General features: G+C 43.0%; 2 protein-coding genes and 1 long non-coding RNA gene across 12 annotated transcripts; 1 reads left to right on the top strand and 2 right to left on the bottom strand.

Moving 5' to 3' along the window:
* Positions 1-4,349, bottom strand: SOCS2 (suppressor of cytokine signaling 2). The gene is made up of 3 exons (XM_074574976.1): positions 4,211-4,349; positions 2,454-2,737; positions 1-1,458 (listed from the first exon to the last, which is right to left on the bottom strand). Exons 2-3 carry the CDS (start codon positions 2,596-2,598, stop codon positions 1,010-1,012), a joined length of 594 nt encoding a protein of 197 aa, XP_074431077.1. The 5' UTR covers positions 2,599-2,737; positions 4,211-4,349; the 3' UTR covers positions 1-1,009.
* Positions 2,896-25,102, top strand: LOC141738889 (uncharacterized). Of its 10 annotated transcripts, XR_012585526.1 has the most exons (9): positions 2,896-3,030; positions 11,023-11,246; positions 12,470-12,562; positions 12,913-12,982; positions 13,427-13,469; positions 14,069-14,147; positions 14,454-14,527; positions 16,269-16,583; positions 17,070-17,176. It is a non-coding gene; the product is annotated as an uncharacterized LOC141738889 (long non-coding RNA). The 10 variants fall into 10 exon arrangements; XR_012585524.1 differs by lacking the exons at positions 16,269-16,583; positions 17,070-17,176 and adding an exon at positions 24,270-25,102; XR_012585525.1 differs by lacking the exon at positions 16,269-16,583 and having other exon boundaries at positions 17,070-17,189.
* On the bottom strand, positions 21,133-27,965 carry MRPL42 (mitochondrial ribosomal protein L42). Its single transcript, XM_074574961.1, is given in 7 exon segments — positions 21,133-21,250; positions 22,545-22,708; positions 23,982-24,066; positions 25,035-25,098; positions 27,497-27,599; positions 27,601-27,659; positions 27,938-27,965. Coding segments are annotated over 7 exon segments (534 nt in total). The 5' UTR covers positions 27,951-27,965; the 3' UTR covers positions 21,133-21,204.

The raw sequence follows: 27,965 nt of genomic DNA, 5'->3' as shown, positions 1-27,965 counted from the left end.
TTTGATTTACTTTATTGAGTAATAGTCTGATAGCTACAATGGTGAATTAGAAGAAAAGGGAAAAAAAAAAGGAAAAAAGAAAAAAAGAGAAAAACCAAAACCAATCCCCTCCAAAAACAACCCCAAATCCGTATTTCCCCACATTTTGGGAAACAAGCTGAAGAAAACATTCTACACTGTAGAAGACAGCTGTAACTGCTGATATCCATGTTTTGGATTGGAACTCAGCAACTGCAAGTCTGCAGCATACAGTCCTAAAGCCTCAACCAAAAGAGGCTTAATAGTAATAACATGGATATATCACCACTGGGAAGATGTTAACATGTTAACAAACATTCTGGGATACCAATCTGGTATAATCAGCAACATACTGGGTTCCTATGAAAGATGCGGCATTTCTCCTTAAGGTCAGCTTTTAGAGAACTTTGAAAAACAATGTTTTAAACTGATTACTTACAGTACTCCTTTGCTTGCAGAAAAGCACAAGAATTATAGTTCAATAAAAACTGAATAGATGATCACTTTTTTGACTGGATTTGATTAGTTGCATAACTTTGGCAGATTATCACAGTGTGATCCAGTTAAACTTTCAGGATTATACGAACACCAGCACCAAATTAATCTTGGAATCAGACAACTGAGATACTTATGGACTCTCATACATCTGACCACTTCTGTAGTCTCTTCCAGTCTCACTGCTTCAGTTAGCATTTGATAGTGCAGTATTTTATGCCATTGACAAAGCAACACAATCTGGACAGATTCCTGGCTTCTCTCTCCTCGCAAGAATAGCGTGCCACCTTGTCGAACTCCCGAGGATGCAATCTGGGATCATTCCACATAAAGTCACCCTTTGTGGCATCTGAAATAAAAACCTTTCCCCCAGAACTGCCACTGTTTTGATAGGGAATTCCATGCCGAGTTGTACAACTGGTTACTCAGTTCTTTGGCTGATTTTAAGAATTGCATTTAAAAGTTACTCTACATTAGAGGCATTTAGAAGAGATATTTATACCTGGTATTGGTACTCTTTCAAGTACTCTTTTAGTCTTGTTGGTAAAGGCAGCTCCCAGATCTGATTTGTACATTTGTTTATAGTTATTCTGCAGCGGTGTTGCAGAGATGGAGCAGACATATAGAGAGGTTTGTTCAAGTAAAGATGAACAGTTCCGTTTGAAGGCGTTTCGGTTCTGTCCTTGCACATAAGAACATAGTACTCAATCAAATGCACAACACTGTTGAACTGTTTAAGTCTAGACCTGACACAAGTGATAGAGTCCAGTCTAAACTTGCCATCTTGGTATTCTATACGTAAATTGGTCGGTCCTGCTGATGTTTTTACCGAAATAGTCAGTAGATACTCTGAATGTGAACTATCCCTAACCAAGAAGGTCCCTTCGGGGGCATCCTGTAATCTCTCCTTGGCTTCAGCAACAGTCATGTTGCCCCAGTACCACCCTGTTAAAAGAGGAGACAAAGAAGGGTTTTGTTTATTCCTGTTTGCTTAAAAAGCTGTTCTTTGGCTGATACGCTTGTAATAACCCGTTTCCTTTATTGTTTGAAAGCTACAGTCCTGCAGGCATAGTAAGTTTTTATTTGCTATTTAAATTAATTTGCTTTACAATGCGTCTCGTTTTGACGGAGCCTTTCAGGTCACTGTTTATTTTCATATCTGCCCATACACACGCACAAACTTTCCTGCAGCTTCCTGCGAGGCTAATGCCGAAGCCGCCGACCCCACGGACCGCCCGTGAGGTAACGGGGACGCGCCCCGCGGCTCCGCGCTGCGCACACGCCGGGGCGAGCGCTGCGCCCGCATGGCACACGCCGGCAGCCCGCAAAAAGCCCGCTTTTGGTAACTCTAGGTAGGCTGTTGTTGAAATGAGCTTCGTTTAACATCGTAAGCAGAGAAGGGTAAGAAAACAACTTCGGCGGTGTGGATGCGGTCCTAGCGGGAAGACGATGAAGAAAAAAGCCCTTCCCTCCGCCCGCGGACAAGCCCCGCGTCCTGCGGGGCCGGGCGAGCCGCCGCCACGCCGGCGAGAGAAGCGCAGGTACGCAGGGCCGAGGGGATGCGGCGGCGGCGCCGCCCGCTCCCCGTGCCGCGGCCGCTCCAGCCGGCAGCAGCGCCCGGTCCTTGCCCGGCCGGCGATCCAGGGCTGCCGCCGGGGCGCGGCGCTGCCGCTGCGGGCGCTGCTTTCGCTTCGGCCGCCACAGCCCGCGGAAGGTCGGAGCCGCCGCTGCCCCTCGCCGCCGCGGGGCCGCGACCCCGCAGCGCCCGGCGGCGACGGCCAGCGTCACCCCGCCGCCTACTCCGCCCTCCCGGCCCGGCGGGGCTGCCCGCCGCCCCGCTCCGCCTCCCCCGGGACCGCGGCGCGGCGGCAAGCCGGACACTTCGGCGAGCGCCGCCGCCCTGGGCGCTCCCCCCTTCCCCACCGGCCGCCCGGGCTTACCTGCCCGCCGCAGCTCCTCCATAGCCGTGGCCAGCTGCGCCGCCTCACGGGACTCCTCGGCAACGGGCGCCGCCGCCGCGGGCTGCCCCCAGCGCGCCCGGGAGCCCTCGGCGCTCTCCAGGGACCCGGTGGAGCGCAGGGTCATGGGGGGCGGCGGCGGCGGCGGGCGCGGCCCCGCTCGCACGCAGGTCGGGGGCTGCCCGTGGGGAGAGGGCTCCGCTTGGCCGCCGCGGTCCTCAGCGCCGCGCCGGGTGCATGGCCCCGGTCCCCGGCCCGGGCGCCGCCTGCGAGCGGAGAGAGAGCGTGGTTAGCAGCGAGCCCCGCGAGAGGAGCTCCCGACGCAGCCCGTGCGTTTCTGGCGCTCCCGCTTCGGAACTTCCCAGCATCCAGAGGAGGGACCCGAGGCAAGAGATCACCTCCCGGCGGAGCGGGGGAGGGACATCTCCTCCCCACCCCCCGCCGCCCAGCCTGCCCCCGGCTCCCCTCCGCCGGGGACGAGGCGGAGGCAGCGGCCCGCGAAGGTGGGCTCGCTTTAACGCAAGGGCAAACCCGCTGATGCGCCGCTCCCTCGGACGCGGTAGGCGAGCCCGGCCGGCAGCGCTGGGGAAGGGGCGTCTGGGGAGGGACGAGGTCGCGGGGCAGAACCGAGCAAGTAAAGGTGCGAGTGGGGAGGGGTAACCGAGGAGCAGGGCAGGTCCCAGCGCCGGAGCGCAGGAACGGCACGGCACCGGGACGCCTTTCAGTAAGGTCATACGCTAAGTCGTACCTCTAGGAACGGGACCCCGGCGTCGGCCGCGCTCCCGGGGTGGGAGCGAGCCTCTCCCGGGCAGCGGCGGGCCCGGGGGCTGCAGGGCGGCTGCGCGGACAACGCCGGCTACCGGGGCTCGGTGGCCGGTTGGGCAAGGGAAGGGGTAGCGCAGCGGAGGCCGCGATATATTTAGCGCAGGGCAGGAAACGTGCTTTTCCCGTTCCATTAAATGCTGATACTATAAAAAAAATTACCTTTCCGCTCGGCTGGATAGGGACGGGAGGGACAAAAACAGCCTCTCGCTCTCCCACCGTCACGCGAAGCCGGGCAGCGCCAGCGAGGGGGAGCCGAGCCGGCTTGGCCGGGGCCGGGGAAGGGGCTCACGGGGAAGACCGGGACCCCCGCCGGTGCTTGCGAAGCGGGCAGAGTTTCTACCCCCAGGTAAGCAGCAGCCGCAGGTGAGGGGTTATGCCGAGGTGGCTCCTCCCGTCACAAGTTCCGCGGCGGCGCTCAGAAAACTTTTCCAAATTAAACTTTATTGGCAGCCGATAGGTTGCTCTGCCGGGTTTCTATCGCAACATATGCGAGCACACACACGGCAACCCCCCGACAAAGCCCATCCCAGTCCCCATCTCCCCCGCGCTGGACCTGCCGCCGCCGTCTCGGGGACCGGGCACAGGTGCGTCTGTCACCGGAGCGGCGGCGGGCGCGGGGCCGCCGGTCGCAAGAGCCCCGGCGCAGGTGGAAGCAGCCTTGCCGGGGATGCCCGGGCGCGACCCGTTGTGAAAGGAGCTTGGCGGGGACAGAGGGTTTGCGAGGCGGTGGCAGCTAGCTGCGGCGGGGCGTCCCCCAGAAGGGACGACGAGCGCCGGAGCAGCTTGCCTCCGGCGTCGGGGAAACCACCATCCCGCCTGCCGGCAGCTCCGTCCCGGAGGCAGGGCGGCGGGCTCCCCACTCTCGAGGAGCGGCGGGGCACCGGGCGCAAGGGGACGGCGACGACGGGACTCACCCGGGCTCGGCGGTACGGCGTTTGGGGCCGCCGCTGCCGCCGCCTGGAGGTGTGGGGGGAGTCAGGTTGTTCTCGCTCCCGGCGGCGTTAAGGGGTTGGGGGGGCGAAGCGGGGCGGGCGGGGAAGAAGCGTTGGGGCTGCGCTCGGGCAGACAGACAGGCTGCCGCTGCCCGAGGAGGATGGTGCTCCTGGGGAAACAACACCCTCCTCTCCCCCACTCCTCCTCTCCCCGGCGCGGGCGGTCTGTTCGCCTTTGATTGCGAGGCGAGGGCATCCTCCCCCCGCCGCTTCCCCCCCCCCCCCCGCCCCCCCCTTCCCCTCCGCCTTTCCCGGGATGGCTACATACAAAGGCTGCTTTCCAGGAACTTTCCAGGAACCGCATCATGTGACAGGACCCGCTTCGGCGCCTCCACCGCGATCGCGGCCAGCCCGCCGGCCGACGCACCGAGCCACCGCCCCTGTCACGCCGGGGCAGCGCTCGCCTAACCCTCCCCCCAACCCCGGAGCTTCCCCCCACCCCCTCCTTCCCTGCCGCCGCCGCGCCCCCCCCTCCTCCCCTTCACCTCCGCCCGCGGAGCCGCGGCAGCGAACAGGTCAGTGGCCGGGACCGCTGAGGTACCGGCGCGCGGGCGGCCGTTGGAGCCAGCCGGCGGGGCCGTGCCTCGCGGGGTGGCGCACGCCACCCCGCGAGGCACGGCCCCGCCGGCGGGCTCCAACGGCCGCTCGCGCGCGGGCCGCGCGGCACCTCCTGAGGTAACCGGGCGAGCGCGGGAACGCCATTCCCCCCCTCTGCGCCTCGGTCTATGGCGGGGTGAGGGCGAGAGGTTGCCGGCCGACGCTTTGTAGCCGCGGACTGAGGTCGAGGGGCTGGACGGCCTGCCCCGGTAGCGGCGGGCACCTGAGCACGGTGGTGGTGGTGGGGCCCGCCCTCAGGGCCGAGGAGCCCGTCAAGGGCCGGTGCCAGGAGCTGCGTGCCAGGGACTTGCGGCGGCCGAAGCTCCTGGGACACCCCACCCTGGTCTCCACCCCCCTTCACCCTCCGGCGCTAAATACCTCGTTGCTACAAACAGCCATTACCCGCCGATGCGCGCGCCGCTCCTTCCCCCCCCCCCACTTCCCCTCCGCGATTTTTTTTTTTAATTATTTTTATTTCTTTTTTTTTTTTTTTTTAATAAACCCGAAGCTGTGTTTCGGCGCAGAGATGATTGATTGCACCGCGGGTGCTGCTCGGTAAACCAGCCGCCTTCCGCCGCTGCCCGGGCGGCCTCGAGGAGCCGACTTTAGGAAGAGGGGGAGAACAAACAAAAAAAAAAAAAAAAAAAAGGGAAAAAAAAAAAGAGGGGAAACAAAGCAAGAGTAGCCGCATTAGTCTCACCTCTGCCCCTGGCAGCAGGTCAAGGCTCCCTGCAAATTGCACGGGGGCGTTTGGGAGGGAGTATTTTTCGGGTTTGACGAGAGAAGGATTAAGGAGTAGCTTTTTAAAGTCCTCGGGAAACAAAAAAGAATATAAAATGATACAAAAGAATCTCTGTAAAAATCCGGGGGGGTGGAGGGGAGCCTTTGTTATCATAGAGATAAATGAATATGTATTAGGCTGGACGGTCTGGCTGAGGAGCGGGGCAGCACCGGCACGCCGGCTCCCCTGCACCGCAGGGAGAGCTCCCAGAGGTACATCCCTGTCTGGGGTCGTAGTCCCCAGTAACTCCTGGAAATCAACGTTTCTTTCCCCCTCCCCAAAAAAAAAAAAAAAAAAAAGGACTGTGGAGGACAGTTCCTGAAGGCTTTTGTAATAGATATTATCTAGAATTTTCAAACATAAAGTAAAGAACATTTAGAGTTAATAGTTCTAAAAAATAAGTGCTGTATTTAGTAATTAAGCAGATTCATCTGAGGGGAAAAAAATAATCTACTTTGTTCAAAGTGAATTGGTCAGTATGGTTTCATCTGTTTGTAATGCCTGGGTGCTTTTGAATTTAATTTATTTGGTTTATGAAAAAAGGTGGTTTTAATCACTGACAGTATGGCAGATTTAAAATGAGGTTTGAGAAACAAACGTGGGCTTTCTTACTTAAGCATTCTCAGAAATGGTTTAAAACAATTTAGGTCTTGAAGGTCTTTCTTGTTCCTGTTTTCATCCGTGCAGTTTGGATAGCCTCAGATTCAGCCTCCAGTGACTTTTGTGGAATCCCCACAAACTTTTAATTGGATAGATGTGAAGATGGGAGAGAATAAGTCTGTGTCCTTTGAAATGTAGTTGACAGTTCTGCTACCTATGACATGAGAGATTGCATAAAATCTGATTTACTTTTTCAGAATTGCACTGGCTTCACTATGCTCAGAAGAGCAAAAAAAAAAGGAATACAGAGCTACTTTTATTACTAAAATAATTCCCTATATGTGTACACAGACAGAGCTTTTGCTCAAAAATATGTTATTTTGATAAATAGTGTTCAGATTAGGGCTGTCCCTTCAAAGTTCACTAATTCATCTTGGAGAAATGGAATGCATCTTGTCTAGATACAGAGCTGCTCTTTTACAGCTTTGCTGTAGTTCCTCTTCCCCTGTGTTATTTATTAATGGCATTTTTATGTGGATAGTATCTCAAGACTTCCTTTGCTTCTGCTGTTTATTCGTCACTTGAAGTCATAATAATTTGTTTCTAAAACCACAGCTGGCTGCTATAAAGGCAGAGAGAGGAAGACCATGATTTATGTGGTGAATGAGAAACAAGAACAGAAGAATGTAATAAATATTTGTTACTTAAAACTTCAGGTATTGTTATGAAAAAGGCAGAATAAAAATTAAATAGGCAGTATATCAGCAGGATCTTTCCTAAACAGAGTTCTGTCAATTTATTTTCATGAGAAGTTAATGTCTTTTAAAAATAGTACTAAAGATCTGATAAATTTACAAGAGTAATGAAATTCAAACTTAAAAACTGCGAATCGATTTGCAGTTTTTAAATGACACTTTTGGCACCTCATAAGAGTACTTTGGTTCACAGTTACCTTTATTCTGTGGTATGAGACTTCCCTAAGTACTATAGGCTCGGTGGAATAAGTATTTCACTATTTCTTTCAACAATGTTAGTTAGTTGGTTTTCTCCTCTGTCTGTGTGAGTCTCTCGCACAGTCACAGGGGAGAAAAAAAATAATTTTTAAGTGTAAGAAAAGGTGATTAAATTAAATTACTTTTGGGATTATGGGCCACATGTGGTGAATTAAACTACTTTAAGCTACTTTTTAGCTTCTTTGGCATTAGGATGTTTAATACATACTTGGTCTGCCTTAAGTGTTTTACTGTATAAAAAATTAGAATGGAGTAGGAGAAAGATGTGAAATGGAGAAAGAGAAAATAAGCATCACGGAGATGTCAGACTGTGAAAACTTAGCTCTCCATCATGTAAACAAAACAAGGTTTTTTCATTTGCCATATAACAAACAGTAATTCTTCTAAACAGAGTCACTGATATGAAGAGAAAATTAGTATATACAAATCAGGATGTAAAATTTCTAAGTACAGTTCAAGACAAGTTCTTTATTTATTTTTAGTCTGTATGTTTCGGGGTAGCAATTCTAGGACAAATAATGCCTGTATGTATACAGTTATGAATTTTTCTGAGCCAGTTTTAGAGGCGTATCATCCAACTGGAGATGAAAGGCACAAACTTAAGGAATCTCTGATTTCTTTTCCAGATACTTTCTACTGTGCCTGAATGTTTTGCTTTGGGCAGTATATCATCTATATATTAGATATTTTTAATCGAGATTTATACTAGTAGTGAAAACATGAACATTAAGAGTTCTTGAAAATGACAAGCAGAATTTATTATGTTTCTGACTTGTTTTCAAACGTGTGTGCTCAAAAAGAGAAGGGGAGGGACAAGTGGATTTATTTTTTATTTTTCTTTTAGGCAAAAATCCCTTTCATGACCAAGGAAGGAGGCAGCAACATTTTTACAATTGCCTGAAGTGCCTGTTGCTAGAAATGCTTTTCACTTTGTTCCTGAAAAGTATGCCAAATTTACTGGAGAGCTAGCACACTGATTTATTTATATAATATGCCGTGAGTGGAGGAGGGGGTAATGCATTTTTGCCTCAGCTGCTTTTGCTAAATTTGCTTTGATTTGCTGAAAAGGTTTACTGATTTATTTATCTAGATTTATCTAGCTACCTGAAGGAAAACAAGGGGCCTTTCCTTGCTCTCTGCATCCTCACTGATGCAGAGAGCAAGGAAATGCAAGATGCAGCACAGAGTATCCATTATCCATACCATTTGGTCAGATAAAATCCGCTTTAGTTAAAAGACCAGCTATTGCTTATCACATATGTCTATTTATTGACCATATTTTGACAACTGTTTACCTGAACTGATCTAAATAACAATGTATTACTGCCACGGTTCCTCCCTCTCCTGTGATTACAGTGGCCAGGCAGCATGTCTGGTTGTTGAGCAAAGAAATATGAATATTGAGTTTTTATCTCAAGCAAATTAGAACAAGTTAATTGTAGCTCTGCACCACAAACAAGGTCCACAGTGCGAGCCCTTAGAGATTTTTTCACTCAGCAGTCAGGAGGAAGGTTTGCTTATTTCACAGAGTTCCTAAAACATAATACAGCAGAGAGAAGACAAGTATTTTCGTAAATGGGATCACTTGGCTCTTTCCAGCTCCCCAAAGAACAGAATGTTTTGATTAAATAAATTATGATGTATACCAAACAATTTTACTCTTAACCAGCTGCCACCTTATTTCCTGCCATTTTTATCTATTCAGATGTGAATGCTTTGTCTTTCCTGAGAAAATACATTTGGTAAAAGAAAATAATCAAAAAATTCAGTGAATAATTTCTATGAATCAATGGTGTTCTAAAAGAAAACCAGCACTTGTAATTTAAAAGCAAACCATCAAGCGATAGCACTCTGAGAGCAGTACTTTGAAATAACATCCAGATTATTTTCTTTCAGGGACGGTCGAGAAAAAGAAGGACCATTTGGTTTAGTTCAATGGATAATGTAGATGGATAATCACTGGCAAGCATGCAACTCTGACCATAGAAAGGTGGCATTTAAGTCCCGCTCTCATCTCGTCATGTGCTTTATACTATTTAAAACTTACGGTAACATCTGAAGGCCTCAACCGCATTGAATACGAGGTTATCTAGCCACACTTAGCATCTTTAATTAAAAACATTAAATGTAGTGCTTTTATAATTTCCCTGATTATTTACAATTTAAAGAAAAAAAAATAATTTGGCTGGACTTGTTAAGGAAAGGTGGAATGTGGCAACACAGATTATGAAGTATAAAAAAGATAATTTACACAGCAGTTTTCACCTTATACTATGTTAGGCTTCTTTATAAACAGTGAGCAGAGTTCTGTTCTGTCACTGTTATTCTGTGAACTATGCAGTTTCACTCTGACTACAACTAGCTAAATATTGCTGAAAGTTACCCCAGGATCATTTGTAAACATACATGCTTTGACAGCATTTTCTTCCATATCATGCTTCCTTTTTATGAGCACGATAGAAAAAAAGACTACGTGCAAGAACCATTTTGATAGCAGTCATTTAAAAAAACTTCTAGGAGAATATTTGCTATGGATTTTAATATTCAGATTATAGTATAAGATGCCGTGACTGTAATATTTATTTACCTTGGTTTTTTGGCTGAGAAAGTGTCTATATGCCTGAGAAAGAGTGTATAGATGCATATATACACATATACCTATATGTACACATGTCCAAAACCACCCTCTTTGAAGTTCTGGATTTTTGGAGAAATGTACACTCTGGTCTTTGTTTTAGAAAAATCCTAGAGATAGCACAGCTGAAAGCACTCTGAAATCTTGCATTCTCGTCCTAGGTGCTGCCAGAAAAAACAAGCCTTTTATGCCTGAGGAGGCTTGAGATGTTTTCTTGCCAGTTGCGAGTCCTACTTCTCAAAGTCAAAGAGAGCGAGTAATGTCTGTGAAAAACGTTTTGCTGAGACGGCATGCAGGCAGCAATCCTGTGCTCTGCCAGTCCATAAGTAATTAAAGTTCCTTTGTTGCTGAAGAGTCAGTTCTGAAACTAACATGGAAAATTAAAACAGGTGATGCAGCGGCTATCTCCAAAGGAGAGTTTTGAGTGCAAAGTTAAATGAAGATGAAACTGTGTTATACGTCTCTGAATAAATAGTCTCTCATCAGAAAAAGATTAATTTTAAATCACTGTTCTAGTTCTATTATTAAAGATGGTTTAATTCACCCAGAGCTATTTGGCCTTGAGGATGAATTCCTACAATTAAGTGTTTATGATTGAAAGTGCTGCCATGGAAAGCAGACAGATGAATATCATTTCAGGAGTACTGTGAATCATTAAATGAGTTGTAGAACCTTTTCCTGGGCATGAGCCACTTTTAAATTTCAGACTAAGGCTATAATAGACTTGAGCATAAGGCCTGGCGTGTTGCTGTGTTTAGGAGTTTGAATAACAGGATAATCAACATGTACTAATGTGTTTATGTAATTTTAAACTTCTTATAGTTAATAGAAAATATGCTGCCCATGGTATGTCTATATGCTGCTCGGATCAAATAAATTTTTCAGATTAGCGCATTAAGTGTTAGTGTCAGGCAATGAACTTAACCTGACTCTGACGCGTTGGCTTCTTTTGGCTCAAGACAGGCATGGCTGCTTTCCCCGCTGCAGCATGAAGAGAGGCTGGACATGGAACGTCATACAAACCTGAACAGATGACAAGAAAACACTGCTAGCTGCCAACTACCTTCTCTCTCTTTATTTATCACGATTGGTGCTTGTTTCTTGTCAGGAAGGCTCAAGGCACCATCCTAGAACTGACTGGCATGTTGGGAGGACGTAAACTGAAATACAGGCCCGACAGACAGACTGGCATTTTTGGGGCTCAACAGAGGAAACAGACACAGAGCTACTCTTCCTGGTTAAGGAAAGAGCATTGGTCCACAGCCTGCCTTTTCTTGGCACTGCCTGCCCATTCCCAGGATTGCTCGCCCTTCCTGTAAGCAGTTTTGCCAGGTAAGTGCAAATTAAAGCTCAAAGAGTACTAGATAAAATTGAATAGACTGCTTGAGGCAGTAGTATCTCCCCTTATACTGTACCCGAACCATCCTTCCTGTGGCTCTGACAGAGTGCTGCCTGCAGCAGGGACGAGAAATTAACTCGCGCATCTCCTGCTAAACAACTCCAGCTTTCAGGCTGGCATGTTAAGATCAATCCCAGTTTCAGTGTAGCTCAGAACTGCAGTCATTCAGGAGCGGCTTCACGAGCTGTTTGGTCGTGAGGTGGCAAATTCTGTCACGGGGTGGGGTGAATGGTTGAGGATGAGAGTAGTAACTCCTTCAGCCATCTGATTTTAATCCCTTACCATATGTGACTTGAAGTCCTTAGATGCCCTCTACTGCCATATACCAGAATTAACAGATGGCTCTATGTAACCGAATTCAGATTTGCTGAAGTTTGTTATTATCTCTCTGTCTTCGTAAATGAATGGGGGAGGGGAAATAATAGCCCTAATTATTACAAAATACACAAAGCCTTTTTATAAAGTGTGAGTTTGGGCTAGACATCTTTTCTGACTTTCAGTGCCATTGCCCTGTATTTCAAAATTTTAACACTATTTTTAGCATTCTCATCAGAGCTCACTTCTCTGATAAATTATCCCTCAGGGAATAAATTTGATCCAGAAAGATGCCTGAGGCACAGCAGAATTTCCTCCCCGGCATTTCAGGCTGCATCATGCTAGACAGAAGGAAGCTGCAAAACCTGCTGCTGTAGATCAGTCTCTGTTCTGGGAAGGAACTAAAGGATGCAATTAGCCATTGGATGTGTCGTTTGCATAAGACAGAACAGCAGGCGGGAGTCTGTATCTAAAATGGAACAAAAATGAAATTCCTGTCCCGTGTTTGCCTGTGTTATGGACAGGTTTTGTGTGCTGGCAGACACAAAGCAATCCCAGGTCAAACAGAACTAATCCTGGAGGGAATCACTCTACAGGCTCTAAGAATCAAGTGTTTCTGTGGTGCTTGAACTTTAGCTGTGTTGATTGTATCAGCTCCTTTTCCCCTCTATAAGGAAACCCAGCAAAACAATCCCACCTTTAATTCCCCATCCCACATTCCTAGTGCTGATGTGACTGAATGGGTTTGGTCCAAATAAAATTAGCAGCTATGTTTTGTGTACATTTTTAAACACGCCTAACCTTTTCTGAGGACAGTCTATCGCTGTTCGTTTTACTCTAGGTGGTTGCCAGTGATGTTACAGATAGAAGCAGCCACGGCGGGAGGGAGCGTGAGCTTTCCAGGGGAACACGTGGCAGCGGGGATCTGCTGCAGGTAAGCGAAGGGGGACGTGTACAGGGGACATGCAGAAGGGCCTCTGCCAGGCGAATACAAAGATAAAGCCTGGGTTCATTGAAGGAGTGAGCTTTCACACTGTGCTTTCTTTTCCCTCCAGCACAGTCCTCCACTTTCAGGCACACTCATCTAGAATATGCTACTTACATTTTTCAGGAGCTTTTGTAATTTTTCCAGAACCTAATCTCCAACTAACGGAGGTCCATAGCAAAATCTTGTTGTGAAAGGGGGCTTTGTTCTGTGAGACTATTTCTGAAAACGCCTGACGCTCTGTGAACCATTGCATAAAAGGCTGAAGCATGAATTTGTTCATATGCTTTTGTTTTCAGCGTGTTCATTCCTTCAACTCCCCGCCTTTCTTCAAGAAACAACGTGAAGCTCTTCAAATCCTTCTGGCAGGTGGGCTATATATTGTTACGGTGGTAAATCTGTGAAGCTATACCGATTTATACCATTCGGCAATGTGGTCCATTGCATATATTTTTACTAGATCCATATTTTTCCAATTTCTTCATGTTCTTTCAGTGGCATTTATTTTTCTGTCCATCAGGGAGTGGAATCCTGTACCCAGAGAATGTAAATAACAGCTGTTTCCACTCAATTTACATTTAAATACTTAACACTTCAAAATAGATTATTTCTAGAAGCTTTCACAATCTAGTCAAAATTCCTACTTAGTCAGAGGTACTAGTGAGATGTTAATGAAATCCCTTTGGACTGGTTGATGGAAAAGATGCAGCAACAACAATGAAATTCCCCAAACGACTGATCAGTTATGCTTCTGACAGTTAATCTTCAACAATCAATTGAAGCTTGTCTTTTAATCTCCTTGGGTATTTTCAGGATCAGTTCCTTGGGCTGTTCTAAGGGGGCGAGAATATGCCAGGTAAGGAGATGAATTGTTAAAAAAACTATGCTGAACGGGTAGTGTATTTCTAGCAAAATTAATTTATCGTATGAGTACAGCTGAAAAGCAAAAAAACCCCCAACACCAGGCAAGCTATTTAAAGTGAACAGCTTATTTGCCAGTGTTAGAGATTTTTAAATAAATAAATCCCTCTGTCCTGAGAATAACAGAAAAACAGCTTTGGTTTTTATACCACTGTTTTCTTTTGTTGACATTTCACTAGCCCTGAAATGGAAACACAACATTTTTATTTAGTAATGCCTAAGTGAAGATTTTAAGAATTGTGTCCAATTACTGCTTTTTTTCCTCCAGAAAACTTTGAAAGCCTTTCACCTCATTATTTTGCCAAATGCCTCAACTTGAACTATTTCTTTAGATTTCTTTGATCCTCTGAAGGCTGAGAATTACAGAACATTGACATTTAGTGACCTTTGGTATGGTTCATTTACTCCAATGTGGACTGTTCAAGAAGATGCTTGCTCCTAAATCCAGATTTTGTTTGAAGTTATAGAAATGCATTTTCTTCTCTGCATGTTTAATTTTGTTTATTCAGAAGAAAAATCCTTTTGTTTTTACAGGAGTCTCAACTGGAGCACCTCTGAACTGGATTGGACAATCTTGATGACTCAAGTTGCTTAGAGAGAACAGTAATTATGTGTGTGTTGCTGGTTTTGCATATCTCGATAAGCCTGTACCAGACTCATTCAGATTTAGTAGCCTCAACAAGGACAATCTGAGCTCAGGTTATCTATAAAAATGATGTGGGTCCCAACTACCTGATTTCAGAGGGCATGCTTGTGTTTCTAAATAAAAAAAGTCCCCGAGGCCAAGGCTAGGCTTGTATTCACACTAACTGGAGCTAGTTCCCTCAGGAGCAGACTCCTGTATTTGGATCCCACAGTTCTCATTGGACTCTTCCCGCTGCCCAACATGTAATTCTAATTTTTTGTGTATCTTTTTCAGTTTGAAGTATCTGAAATTATGTGAAACTGCACTGCAGCCCGTGAGAACGGTGCTTTCCTAGCATGAGGGTGTGGGTATGTATTACATGTTTTGGAACGTGTTAATGTTTGAGGGCACACAGTCAGCTTGAGCAGTTTAGAAGAGCACATGGGGTAAAATCAAACAAGATGTGATCTTGGGAGCAGTGCTTGGTGTGAACTCTCCCTGCAGCACTGTGCAGCCATTGCTTTAAAGAGGGATAGGCGGAACAGAGGGAAGGAAGAGGTGTGGGGATCAGCAGCCGGAGCCTGAGGTTGCTCCCCAGCCTCCAGCAGTAGGGATGTACTCAGAGGGACCCCGAGTATCACTCTGCTGCTGGAGACCACCTGCCTGAGGTAAAGCGTAGACACAGGTATTTTGACTGCAGGATAAACGCTTCACTCTTACAGAAATTTAAGTCTTCTCATGTATCATCTCCACAAAGTCATGAGTTAAAATCTTGGTCATACCGAAGCAGAACACTCACCCAGTTCCAGCGATCCAAAGTTTTGCCCTCGGTCTGGACAAGGGCTGGCTAAGCACTGTGTAGGTACTAACCACAGCTGCTCTCCATCAGGACTGCCACTGCTCTTCTCTGCACAGACCATTGTGTCACCTTTCAGCCGTGCCAGTGGCCTCTTTGGGCTCATTTCAAGTATTTTTCTTCAACAAATATGGCCATATAAAGTCAATGAATTGTAACCCATGCAGCCAACATATGGCGTGTTTATTTTAGATTCGAACATACAAATACACGCTCCAGAAAGAGAATTTCTCTGCTATTTTTCTTATCTCTGCTTATGCTGCAGTTACCATGAATTTTGTTCGCACTGTGCCTTTACTCTGAATAGGAAATCCTTTTTCTTAATCCAATTCTAAAATTTGTAGAAGATGCTGCCACCCTCAGTTTCCTCATCACTAATGCCAGGATTTTAACTGTATGAAAAACAGCACAGGGGAAAGATATGAGGTGTCCTTGCAAAATAACAAGTGAACCCATATTTAAACCAGACAGGATTAAAAATTACAAAATAACAAAAAATACAAAGAGGGATGTGAAGCCTTATGCGACTGTATACCGACCGATTGTTAACTAATGAGGGAGGGGTCAAGGAAAATTTTTTCCTGGCATTAGTTTATTATTCAATTGAAATCCTCAGTGTGTCTTAACTAAAGCAGAAGGTGAAGAGGATGAAGCTCTGATCCAGTGTAACTCCTACAGATGTTGACTTCAGAAAAATGCTACTGGCTTATTATTTGTTTAAACAAACGCAACATAAATTTGAATAACGAGAAAGACTAGCGGTATTTAAGAAACACTAATCTTTACAGGAAATGTATTATGAATTTACATGAATTGTTAGCAACAACTCACTTATTAGCATCAGTGAGTACGAAAATATATGTTTGTACAGTAGGCTCATGCTTTAATAGCTTTATCTTTTGCTTGGGTTAATTTTTATTCTACACGATAATGGCTTAATGCAGTAGCCTAATTTAACAGTCACTTTTCACTGTTCATTTATGTTTTCTGTGATACATGGTTAAACTTTCATTAGCTTTGGCAGAAGAGATGTTAGAAAACAGCTCTTCCAGATTTTTTTATTTCTATGCTATCTCATATTTTGCTGGTAGGGAGATTCTTTTGATGAGGAATTGTAAACTTTGGTAGCAGTCAAAGCTGGTCTTAAAATGGTAAACTGCCTCTGACCCAAGACTGTTTTTCATCTTGACAAGCAGTAAAGCTGAATATAAGCACAACTGCCTTCTGTATTTAATACTTATTTAATATTTCAGAAAGACTAGTTGGCAACGTTTCTCGGTTTTATTGGCCATTCCAACCTCCTGTGGTGCCTCTAGGTGATGAGCAGCTGTGTGATACATTGATTATCATTTCTCACCTACATCATGACAGCGAATAAAGTGGTACTCCAGGCCATAAACTTCTACTTCTCCAGGAGCCATCCATTGCACCGTTGCTGACCAAACACCCTCTTTGGCTCATGCAGCTTCCATGCAGCTCCCGCCTTCTGACATGCAGTGTCCTAACTGCTGTAGTTAAATACAGTGGAGTTAAAGCTGTAGTTAAATGCAGTGGGACTAACACTCTGTGTAAGTTGTATTTAAATTTTCAAATAATTCTGTGCAGATTACCCAGTAAATTATCATTTATTGTGTTCATTTTTGTAGAAGTACGTAGAGGTAACAGTTGGGATCATGAGCTCATTAAGAGGTGCTACAAAGATACATAAAATAAGTAACTACCTTATTTCTCCTGTGACTACACAGTGAATGAAACAAAAAAAAGTCATGCTTGAGTATTATCTTTTAGCATTGGAGGGTTGATTACATAAAAGGTGAGATTAAAATCCTATACATGATTTATTCAAAATTACAAATTAAATGTGTGTGAATGAATCTCCACAGAAAACAAAGAGTTCCTATATATAGACTACCTCCTATTGCAGGCTAGCAGAAACAGCAACTATGTTTTTATCTTAAGTATTTTACATATATGCTTTCTTAAATTAAAAAAAAACCCACAAAACAAAAACCAAAAAACAAATTGTAAGACTGCTTTCATTTACTCTGATACAGGCATCTGAATCTCAACTAAACTTCATCCTCCCTTCATAAAAGGAAAGGGAAGGAAAGAGCACCTCCAGAGAACAATGTGCACAACACATTCTAGAAAATAAAATCTTAAAATAAAATCAACAGCCTTGTGTAGGTACTTTTTTGTGTCAGTTAACTGAAGGGAGCCTACGAAGACTAACGCAGCCTTAGCTGTCTCAATCTTATCAATGAATTCAACTTTTATGTATTGTAGGTACACAATTTGCCTGACGTTTATTCTAATGACTGGTGGGCTTTCAGTCAATTTTGTTATATTGTAGCATTAAAACAAAATATACATCCCCATTACAGCAGAGGAATGGCGTCTACATCTATTTGATGTCTTCATTATAGAACTTTGTACTCATTTTGAGGCTGGAATGAGCATGTGAGAAATTACAGCGGAGCAGCTGCTGAAATTCATAAAGATGGGAGTAACTGAGAAAAGCCGTGTTGGCTTTAAATAGCCATCATTACTGTGACTTAGAGTGGAGCTGCAGCAATGATTTCTTCTGGTACAGCAGAATTTAGATGCAGCAGCTGAAATTCAGACCTATTACAACAGTAAATGGACAAGGAGGGAACTTCCCGCAAAGGCTGGATAACTGGAGGGCCATGAAGGGATGGATGGATGGATAGTTGCTCCTTCCGTAACAGTCATGAGGAACTGAGGCATGAAGACATGGCGCTTGTCACCCAGGTGTATTTGGCAGTCATGTCCCATTACTGCTCCACTGCTGGCTCACTTTTTTCAAAACTGTGAGGATGAGGCTTTTTTTGTTTAAGCCAACATCCATCTGTGCTACACGTTACAAAAATCAGTCAGTTAAAGCAAACAGGCAAGTCCTGCGAAAGAACCTCTGACCCTTTGAATTCAACCAGTTCCAGACCTGCTAGGGAGTTCATTTTACAAATTTAATCAAAAAACAGCTAATGCATGTCTCTCGTAGCGTTAAATTTGATGAGATAGCGAAATCCTCTACAGTTTCAGCGAAATCCAGTTGAGTTATTGTGCAAGATTGCCTCCTGGTGGTAGCACCAAGAAGCCGCAGAACAACATAATTTGCACATAGAAAAGGCAAAAACCTGTTTTAAAAGCACAATTCCTTTTTAAATTCAGGTCTAACTAGGAGTGAAAGAACTTTCCTTTCGCTAGAACATCAAGATAAACTGAACTGCCATGAATTGACGACAAAGTTTTCTAATGGCACACTAGCAAACAAAGCCCAAGACGACTTTTAGCCAGACATTTAAAAAAAAAAAAAAATCAGTAAGATGCACCCAACTGTATATTATCCACAGTAATGAGCCTAATAAGGTCCAAAACACTTAACTACTGGACACAAAGCAAATGGCCAAGTGCCTAAAATTGGATACAAAGACACCAGAGCAGACCTAACGTTGTGAATTTTATGCAACTAAAGTTTTCAATTACAAAGAACAAGAGTGACAGGCAACAGAAATCCCCCAAATTCACTTTCCTGCATAAAAGCTGGACAAGAATCAAATCGATGGATTTCTAGTTCCAAGTTTTCAAGTGAAGAGAAACAGATAAAGGCAGCTTTATGTAGTTGTTCAAGACCTAGAAAATCAGGAGGGCAGCTTGGAATTACTGCGAGAGGAGGATTTTAATTAGGTCATGCTTCAGATGACCCAGGAGAAAGATTTAGTAGAACAGAACATTGAAAGATTGAGAGTGGCAGCACAATGCAGGGAAAGATTTTAAAATACCAGTTTTATGAATTAACGTAATAACAAAATGGCAGAGGGTACATGTAGTGAACATGTGTTTTAAGCTCAGTTTCCAGTGACTGGTCAGAAGAGGAAGTACTCTGAAGATAGCAGTCCAGCACATCATAGATTTTTAGCCCTCAAAATGCCTGAAAAGCATCCAAAAATGTTTGGGAAAACATTGAGAAATCCAATATTTCTACAGTGACTGTGGATGTTTGATCATAAACAGGGTCAGACAGGCAAGAACAGACAACTGTGATAACAGAAGGTTTCTGTAACGCAAAATGCCTTAATAGTATTAGGCAGAAATAAGTGAAAGCATCGGAGAGAAGGAGGGGGGAAAAGGAAATGAAAGTTTAAACTAATCCAAGGATACCTTTTCTTACACTGGAGTAAAGTCAAACAGTGACAAATTAGGTCTCAGCTTTCCAAAAATAAAAGGGGCTTGATTTTATGCAGTGGAACATAACAAAACACTGAACGTGAGCTGTAAGCTTCTCACTTACGGACCAGTGTCAGTACCAGGCACCATGAATTGATGAAAATACTAAAATTTGTTGTATTACAAATTACTAGAAACTATTTTAAAAGGCAGATTCTAGGCAGAAAAAAACCCAACAGTTATTTTCATGCAACTGAACTTGCAGCGTAAGCAGCGATCCTTTCCACAGACACAATAGACATTCCTTCCCGATGGCATGTTTGTTGTCACACAAGCAACACATCATATAATAAGGAGCCAAAAATCACTTGGCTGATGTGGGCTTAAATATGGACTGGACTGTCTTACAAGCAGAACAGAGAGAAAAAGCAAAACGATGTCATGCTCTGCCATGACAAACCGTTGTCAGCTAACTGGCATTCGGATTCAAAAATGCATTTTTCAAAATACTACCAACATAAATACTTAGACTAGCTTTATGTAAAATTTTCCAGAAATATTTAAAGGCAGTCTTTTTACATACATGCAATATTATTTTGTCACAATTGAAGGAAATTTGAGGAAAAAAGTTTATTTAGTAATAACTTTAGAAAAGTAAGTGTCCTTTATACTAACAATGACCAGGATTAGAGACTTTATATGGTACTCCACTTCTTGCAAAATGTGTGGATAACACATGCTGGCAAAATGACATTAGGCTAACACAAGAAACAAGAACCTGCCTGTCTTATCCAAGCTGCTTTGGAACGGAAATGCAATCAACATGTGTGACACATACAGGATAATTATTTTCTGATTATTTATTAGGATCTGTTAAGAAGGCTTAATGAAGTCACTGGGATCTCCGCAGAGGCACAGTGTTCCAAGCTAGCCCTTTCTATCAGATGGCTGATGCCTAAAGCTGTAGACTGGAGTAACGAATCTCCTTTTCCTGAGAAAAAATGCTAGATGACATCAAATATTTTAATAGCAGAAGCGTTTAAGCACTACAAAACGCTATAGCTATGAAGTAGAATCCAGCCACATTAATTTAAAGTATTTTATGTAATAAAGGGCAAATCCCTCCCCTTACGTAAGCTAGAAAGAGCTGGGAGTCTTCATGGATTACCGTGCTGAGGCCAAGAACTCTTCCTCCCCTGAGCTACAGCTATTCTGATTTATATATGAACATGCCATCCTCACTGAATGGTAGTTGGGGTGGGGTTAAAAAAAACAGAACAACAAAAAAACCAAACAAACCCACAAACCACAACTGCACACAGAAGTTATCTAAGATATTTGGGAATGCTGGGTGATTTAGAAGGGTGAGTTAATTATTATGCCTTGGAAGCTATAACTTAACCAAGTTGGCCAGTTTTCAGTACGTGACGATAGGCTTAAATACAATCACTCGGCTGATGTAGGCTTAAACATGGAATCAAATATTTCACAAGTGTAATAGAAGAAGCAAAACTATTTTGTTTTCATGAATACCTCATATTATTTTTCATAAATACTATTTCATTAATACCTCAGTATTCTAGCTCACCAGCATTTCAGTTACTACATTTCTAAAAAAAAAAATAATAAAAAATTACCCCCCAAAATAACACCAAACCCTAACGTGTCCAGTTCTTGACTTCCCATTTTGAAATAAGACTTCTATGCATTCACTCTACCAATGCCAAGTCTCTGACCGAGTTTAACCGGAGCAGGCCATCACCCAGTTCTAACACCAGCACCTTCCCTGACCGTGCATGTGCAACAGCCTTCACTGGATCCTTGTTTCATTAGTGCAGTTTTGTTGTTTTTCTGTTAACTAGTTGAAGTAGAAAATAACAGTGAAATTTACTCAAGCGTGTTATAGCACTCACACAGAATTGCCAAACATCTCACTTTCTGTAATTTTTATTTCCAATGAAGATTAATAGCAAAGTGATGATGAACAAGAAGTTATCTTAATTATCGGTCTTTAGGAGGATTAGGATTCTTGCGTCTTCTATGATACCTAGAATTAAAAAAGGCTGCAGTGAATGCAAGCTTTGGACAGTCTTTGACTCTCCTGACATTCCCCCCCCCGCCCCGCCCCGGTGAGAGGTCTGGAGGTTACACAAATAAGCAAAAGACAAGATGCACAAGCAGAACCCATCACCGCTCATTAGATGTCATCTCTGTTGTTCACAGAGTTACATAACGCTACTCATTTCTACCGCTACATCTGCTACAAGCACGCAATAATCCAATCCGTTCTACAGCTGAGTAGGTACAACGGCTGCTGTTTATTCTTAATCCTTTGTGTGAAGTTAATTTTATTACGTGGTCAGCTTTTCCTTCAGCTAAAATGATTGCTACAGAACAAAGAGGCTTGATGTTTAAAGGAGTTATGCCAGACTGTACGTTAAATAGTGTAATATTTTGCAGGCAAACTGAAAAACAAATTCTTCACACCAAAAGCGATCCCTACTTTCCTCTTAATTACCCACCCTGAAACAAGGAGGATCCTGTTTGATGCTCATTAGAACAACAGCTACCCTTTGGCCACAGAAAGTTCTACCATTTCACTCCTTTTATCTACTCCTAAAACACAGTAACTAAAATGTTGCCTGTGGACAGAAAAAAAATTAAATAATTCTGCCTGTATCAAGTCTCCATAGCTATAAATTAGCAGCTACCAAAAGGTGGAGTAACACAGATTGGAAAGGAGTAAGACAAATTTGAATGCCATGTGTTTCCAGTGGTGTATCTGAATGTATATAGTTCCTCTTCAAGCTCAGTCATGCACATTTGTATCTCTCCTTCTCGCTTTCAGAGTACAAGGTGCACCAAGGTGCACTTTTCACCATTTCAAATGAAAAACCTCTACTATTCTTAAGTCTGAGAATCATCCTCAAGTTTTTTTCTGAAAAGTTGTTCAGGAATAGACAATGCATGTTTCCAGGCTCTATTTGGTTATATCCGTTGAGGGTATTTTACATACTAGATTCTCTTATGCCGATTTATGTAACTTTAATAAATCACCTGAACCAGTAGCTAACTAGATGCTATGACAAATTTCTACTCTGTGACATATTTTACCAAAAAAAAAGTTGCAAAGTCTACCAAGGGGACAGTGTTAAAAAAAAAACCTTACGAAATACAGACGTCCATTTACACAACACTGCATTTAAGATTTTATTTAGTAGCCCATGGGCTAAGAGTATCTTGCGTCATGTGACTTCTCCTAGGTTGAATCTAGTCATTACATTATTCCTGTACCTCCTTTTACATCCCAAAGGAACAAACATTGAAAAGACAATACTTACTGTCCCACCGGATACCAGCGATGTTTTGTTGTGTAAAACATTTTGCTGAGCTCCTCAATTGTAGGACCTCTATTGTTCTTCAGCTCTTTTTCATTCAATCTGGATTTCAGAACTTGATCAAGGTTTTCTTCTTTATTATTCACTGGATCTGGCCGTGGTATGGGCTATAAAAACAATAGTGTATATATTTCCTTTTTCTCCCTTTTTTTTTTTATTTTGGAGAAAAATCAAGAAGCCAAGCTACATAGATAGCATTACAATTTACTCTTGACAGATAAAACTGAAAGCACACAGAAGAATGCCTGTTTAACACACACACCTCCCCAGCCCACCCTGAACAAAACCACAGCACTGTGCAGCACATGTCTGGAAACCTCTACCTACCTCAGGTACTACAGCTGATTACCCTACCCCTAAAATCAGCACTGCTGTCATCATTATTGCTGATCTCATCCTTACAATTCACTAGCTGAATCATAAGCTTCAATCCTACTCATACAAAAGTACTCATGCTATTCCTACTTAGAAATTTATTCATAGTGACGATCATCGTTGCTAAAAAAGCTTTTAGATAATTTGTACCCTGGAGAAGAATGTCACTTCCTAATTGTTTGTGCATCTGCTTAGATCAAGACGTTTGCACTAAACCTGAAACCTACTAGCACAGTTACAAATATTTTTCCTTGTTTTAGTCTTTTACACCTGTTTTTCCTGAGACACACAACTGAAAAATTTAAAAATATTGATACGTAGCTTGCAGACAAAGAGTGCTAAACCGTTTTCACTTTTCAACAGAGAATTTTCACATTGGGTTCTTCAGCAACCTAGCTACCATTTGCAGTATTTTACTAGCATGTGAGAACTGGAAATTGAAACAAAAAGTGTATGCTAGAAAAGTCTATCATCAGTGTACAGAACACACTGAAATTACTACTGATAGATAGAAATTCAATATTTAAATTTTTTTGTGGCGTTTATGAACCCAGAGTGCTGAATGGAATGTAAAGCTCCAGTTGAAAACTGCAGCACTTCTTTATATCCTCTTGCCCAAACTGCTGCATCTGTACGCAGTAGGACGTGTGAACTATAACCTGCATTTCAAACATCCTCTTTGCGAATAATGCTCATAGACAGACACTAATTTTATTTATAATGCACAAGTATTTGAGTGCCTCATTTAATTCTATTTGAGTTACTATATGCTGTGTTGTCTGGGTATTTCTTACTCTGCAACTTTCCCTGAATTCAGCTAAGAATAAAGTCCCTCTCATGGCAGCAGCTATATTCATCATTCACTCACTTCACAGATACGCTGATCACAGACTAAAAAGCACCTCGGTATTTCAAATTAAAAAAACATGCCCTAAAGACTCAAAATTACAAACTACTCATGCCTTTACAAGAGTAAGAAATATAAATGTGTACATTTGGACATACTTTTGTATGCTCGTATGGAATCTCAAGTGAAGGGTGGTAGCAGACGATGGTCTTCAAATCTGATGTCACTGCAAGTTCCACTTTGCTATAAAAATAAAAACTTACACTCTTAAATATATCCCTTACAATTTTCAGAAATGCTGAGCAACTGAGCAGCCCGAGTCCCAGAGAAAACTAGATTTGACCCTGCATTTATGAATCCTTAAGAATCTTCTATAAAATAAACCCTTGTAAAATAAAGGTCACAAATACTTGATCTGAACTAACTTCCTTCTCTTTTTTTTCCAGCCATCTTCATGTTTCTTTTTTGGATGGAGAGGAAAAAAGGGCTAAAATAAAGTATTGAAGATAGCTGGGAATATGGGTTGAAAAAAATTTTAACACTTTGAATAATTGTATATAAAACTGTAGCGACAGATGGGGATAATGATCTCTAGGACAACATGCCTTTAGAAGAAGTAAGCACGGCACCTACAAAAGAAAGAATAGGAAACAAACTCTGTTTGGGGTTCCAACTTTTATATTTGGTAAGAGACGATGATCACGACGAACAAGAAGTCCTATGGAAAAGTTTCTTGAGGGAATATGACTTTTCTCACCTTCATCCCCCTTCCCACAACACATAAGCTTCCTAAAACCTTGTATGACACGGATCCTGTGCTTCTCGGTATATTTGTATCGTCTTTTCTGGTTTCTACACAAGTTTCCCATGCAGCAGCACAAAAATCCCTGGACTTCGTCTTAACAACAAGCATCAGTGAAAATACTTGCTCTTAGCTACTTTTGCTGTTCCACAAACAAAACTGCAGGGGTACTGGGGTCATCACCATGTTTAGAATGAGTCCTGCGTGATTTTTCATTACGCTTGTTTTTCGAAACATTAACTTCACAATCATGATGACAGGAACCAGTACTTTAGTTAAAATTATTACATATATCCAAAACTGGGAGAAGATGTATTTGATACCATTATATGACAACTTCACAACAGAGAAAGCAGCCCTGGAATAAACATCACATGAAAAGGACACACGTCAAAGCATGTTTAAGTACCAATTGTAGTCTTCAGGGAGAACTGAGTACGTAGATTTATGGCAAGCAAGATACACAGCTCCATCTGCAAAAAAAAAAAGAAAAAAAACCAAAACCAAGAACACTTGTGAAAACAAGCAGAGCTGTGCCAAATTTAAGAATGTTTACATTTTCATTCTGTTTTAAGTCTTAATCGGAGATTGTGATCATACTCAGATTAACAAAACACAAACACTGTCTAAATGGAAGTTCACTTTACTACACAGATTTCTAGTGCAATCAAAAAATACAGTATCTAGGTAGCTATGGCCTACGTTTACCTTTCCAATTGTATTGTTTTCATAAGAGAAAAAAAAAGTCACAGTATTAACAAAATACCCACAGATTTCACCATTAGAGCACATTCTTTATATATGCAAAGAATATTACTTTATGACTTACAGGGAAGATCATAATTTCATCCGTAGCAATATTTATTATAAAAATCAAATTTGTACTTCGCTGGCAACTGCTATATATGCTATACAAAACACAAAACTATAATGTCCTGGCTGCTGTAACACTGGAGAACTTTACCCCTTTCCCCAGGTTCCTGTTGCTCCAAGGAAAGCAATCACAAGAATTACAAGTAGTAAAGAAGGCCTGCTGGCATCTGGGACTGTACTAAGTGGAGTGAGGAAAGGGTGTATCTCCCTCTACTCAACATCTGTTAGACCACATAGATATAGCCGTAGATACTATGGCGAATTTGGGGCCCTTTAATAAAAGATAAGCTTGAATGAGTTCAGCGAAGGCCCACCAAGACAGTCGGGGGCTGCAGAACCTGCCCTGTGGGGAGAGGCTGAGGGACAGGAGCTGGCTCAGCCCGGAGCAGAGAGAGTTTTGGGGAGACCTAACAGCAGCCACCAGTGATGACAATGTATGAGGATTCGGGTTATTGAGGAGAGGGATCCAGTCTTCACAGTGGTGCACAGTGGGAGGACATGAAACAACACCCATGAATTGAAACGAGAGGCTCTCACTGGAAATTCAAAGAAACGTTTTCCTCATGAGGACTGGCAACCAGTGGGACTGGGGCCCAGGCAGGCCTGCACAGTCCCTGTCCTTGGAGATTTCAAAGACCCAGCTGGACAAAGCCCTGAGCGAGCTGGCATGATTGCAAAGCAGAGCCTGCTCTGAGCAGGAGGTTGGACTACAGACCACCCGAAGGCCGTTCCAACCGAGTTTTCCCATGATCCCATTCCCATTTTTTCATAGAATCATTTAGGTTGGAAAAGACCTTTAAGATCATTGAGTCCAACCACAAACCTAACATAAGATGTTAAATAGTCACAGTCCCTTATACAGGAACCATTCTGTAGGCGTTTTGCCTTTCACAACCGTGTGGGTATGTTGCCTAAGATGGGCCTGGGAGGTGTCTGGACTTGACCTGTACTGGCAAACCCCTTCCTTTGCTGCCGGAACCTGACACAAATCCACATGTAAGCTTCCGAGTCCAGTGATGCTGCTTCTACCACTACGCTTTAAGAACTGAATTATAACCATAAGGACTAAGTCTTAACGTATTCTGAGCCTTCTGTTTTCAAATAAGTCATAAAAAGTTTTCAACTTTTTTCTGACATGTTATTTTATGTAGACCATCTTTAGCTTTAATACAAAGAGAATTCTTCTTGGCTGTTCATAATGGAGGGGGAAAGCATTCAGTGTGTCAAAACTGTGAAAGCTGAAACAACGAAGAAGAAACTTTAGTGTAACTATTTTCCTCTCAGAAATATTTTAAGTGTAAAATTAGTTTAAGGTATAGCTAATATATTTAAGTATATATTTTAGATATCAAATTCTTTAATTTAGAATTTCTGTTAGCACTTCCCATGCTTCACTTCTTCCCATTAAACCAGTCTTAGTTATTAAGAAGTTGAGTTCTGGTAAAATATTACTGCAAATAGTTCATATTTCTTCCTAAGATTTCCTTCCCTTCCTTGCCCACTAACCTCTAAAACGCAACATGTCCATTATATTTTTTGAATTCCTGTCTTTTCTACCACCTTTACTAGCTCCCCTACATCTTTCTATTGACATCTAAAACATGGACACAAATCTAAGAAATAATATTGTCTATTTTCACTTGTTCTCTGTTTATGTTACGTAATGAGATTTTCCTGTAGCCTTTTCTCACCACAGTTCATAAGCCTGAAAAAATAAATTTAAATATTCAAATATAATCAGTGGTAAGAGGGGTTGTATTTACAAGCTAACTGATAAATTAGAGAGGAGCGTCATATGCAGACGATGGAAACTTTAAAAGAAAAAAAGAAACAAATCAAGATATCCTTTAATTATTAGCAGAGAACACAGAATATCAGATTTGATTCTGTTCAAATAAAAATTCATTTCCGTGCTTCCATTACTTTAAGCAGTACAGGAAAGAGGCTCTCAAAGAACAAATTTTAATACAGGGCTTCTACAATTTCATCTCTACTTACTCTGCAGCGGAGCCTGCTTAAAGGATGCTACTGAACGCATCCGAAAGAAGCTGGAACACGCAGTTCTAAGAGATGTTGCCATGCTGACAGCAGAGAAGAAACCGGTCCTGGACAAGATGGAACTCAAACGGACACCATATCCTTTTTTGCTGCAGAACACCCTCTGAAAGAAACCGGTTTTGTAACTGTTCAAGGTACGAGAGACCAAGAATTTAATTTCTTGACTATCTTAAGGTAAAATAAAATTTGTGAAATACATTCTTCATTACCTGTCAGTTGTTTAGAAGTCCTTATTATTTGAGACACTGGCACCTGCCTCCTTAGTAATTAAATGTGGTACAAGACTTTACTGAGAGGTACTCTTTAAAGGTACGTCATTAACTTTAAAAAAAGTTTCCAAGCTTGGGTCTTCTCACAGTTTTTCTACTGGCACTCACTCACCTAAGTTTTGCATCCTTCCTTCTGCGAA

The sequence above is a fragment of the Larus michahellis genome, chromosome 1 (genome assembly GCF_964199755.1).
Source record: "Larus michahellis chromosome 1, bLarMic1.1, whole genome shotgun sequence".
In the NCBI taxonomy this organism is placed as follows: domain Eukaryota; kingdom Metazoa; phylum Chordata; class Aves; order Charadriiformes; family Laridae; genus Larus; species Larus michahellis.
This window is presented reverse-complemented; position numbering and strand designations above follow the sequence as displayed.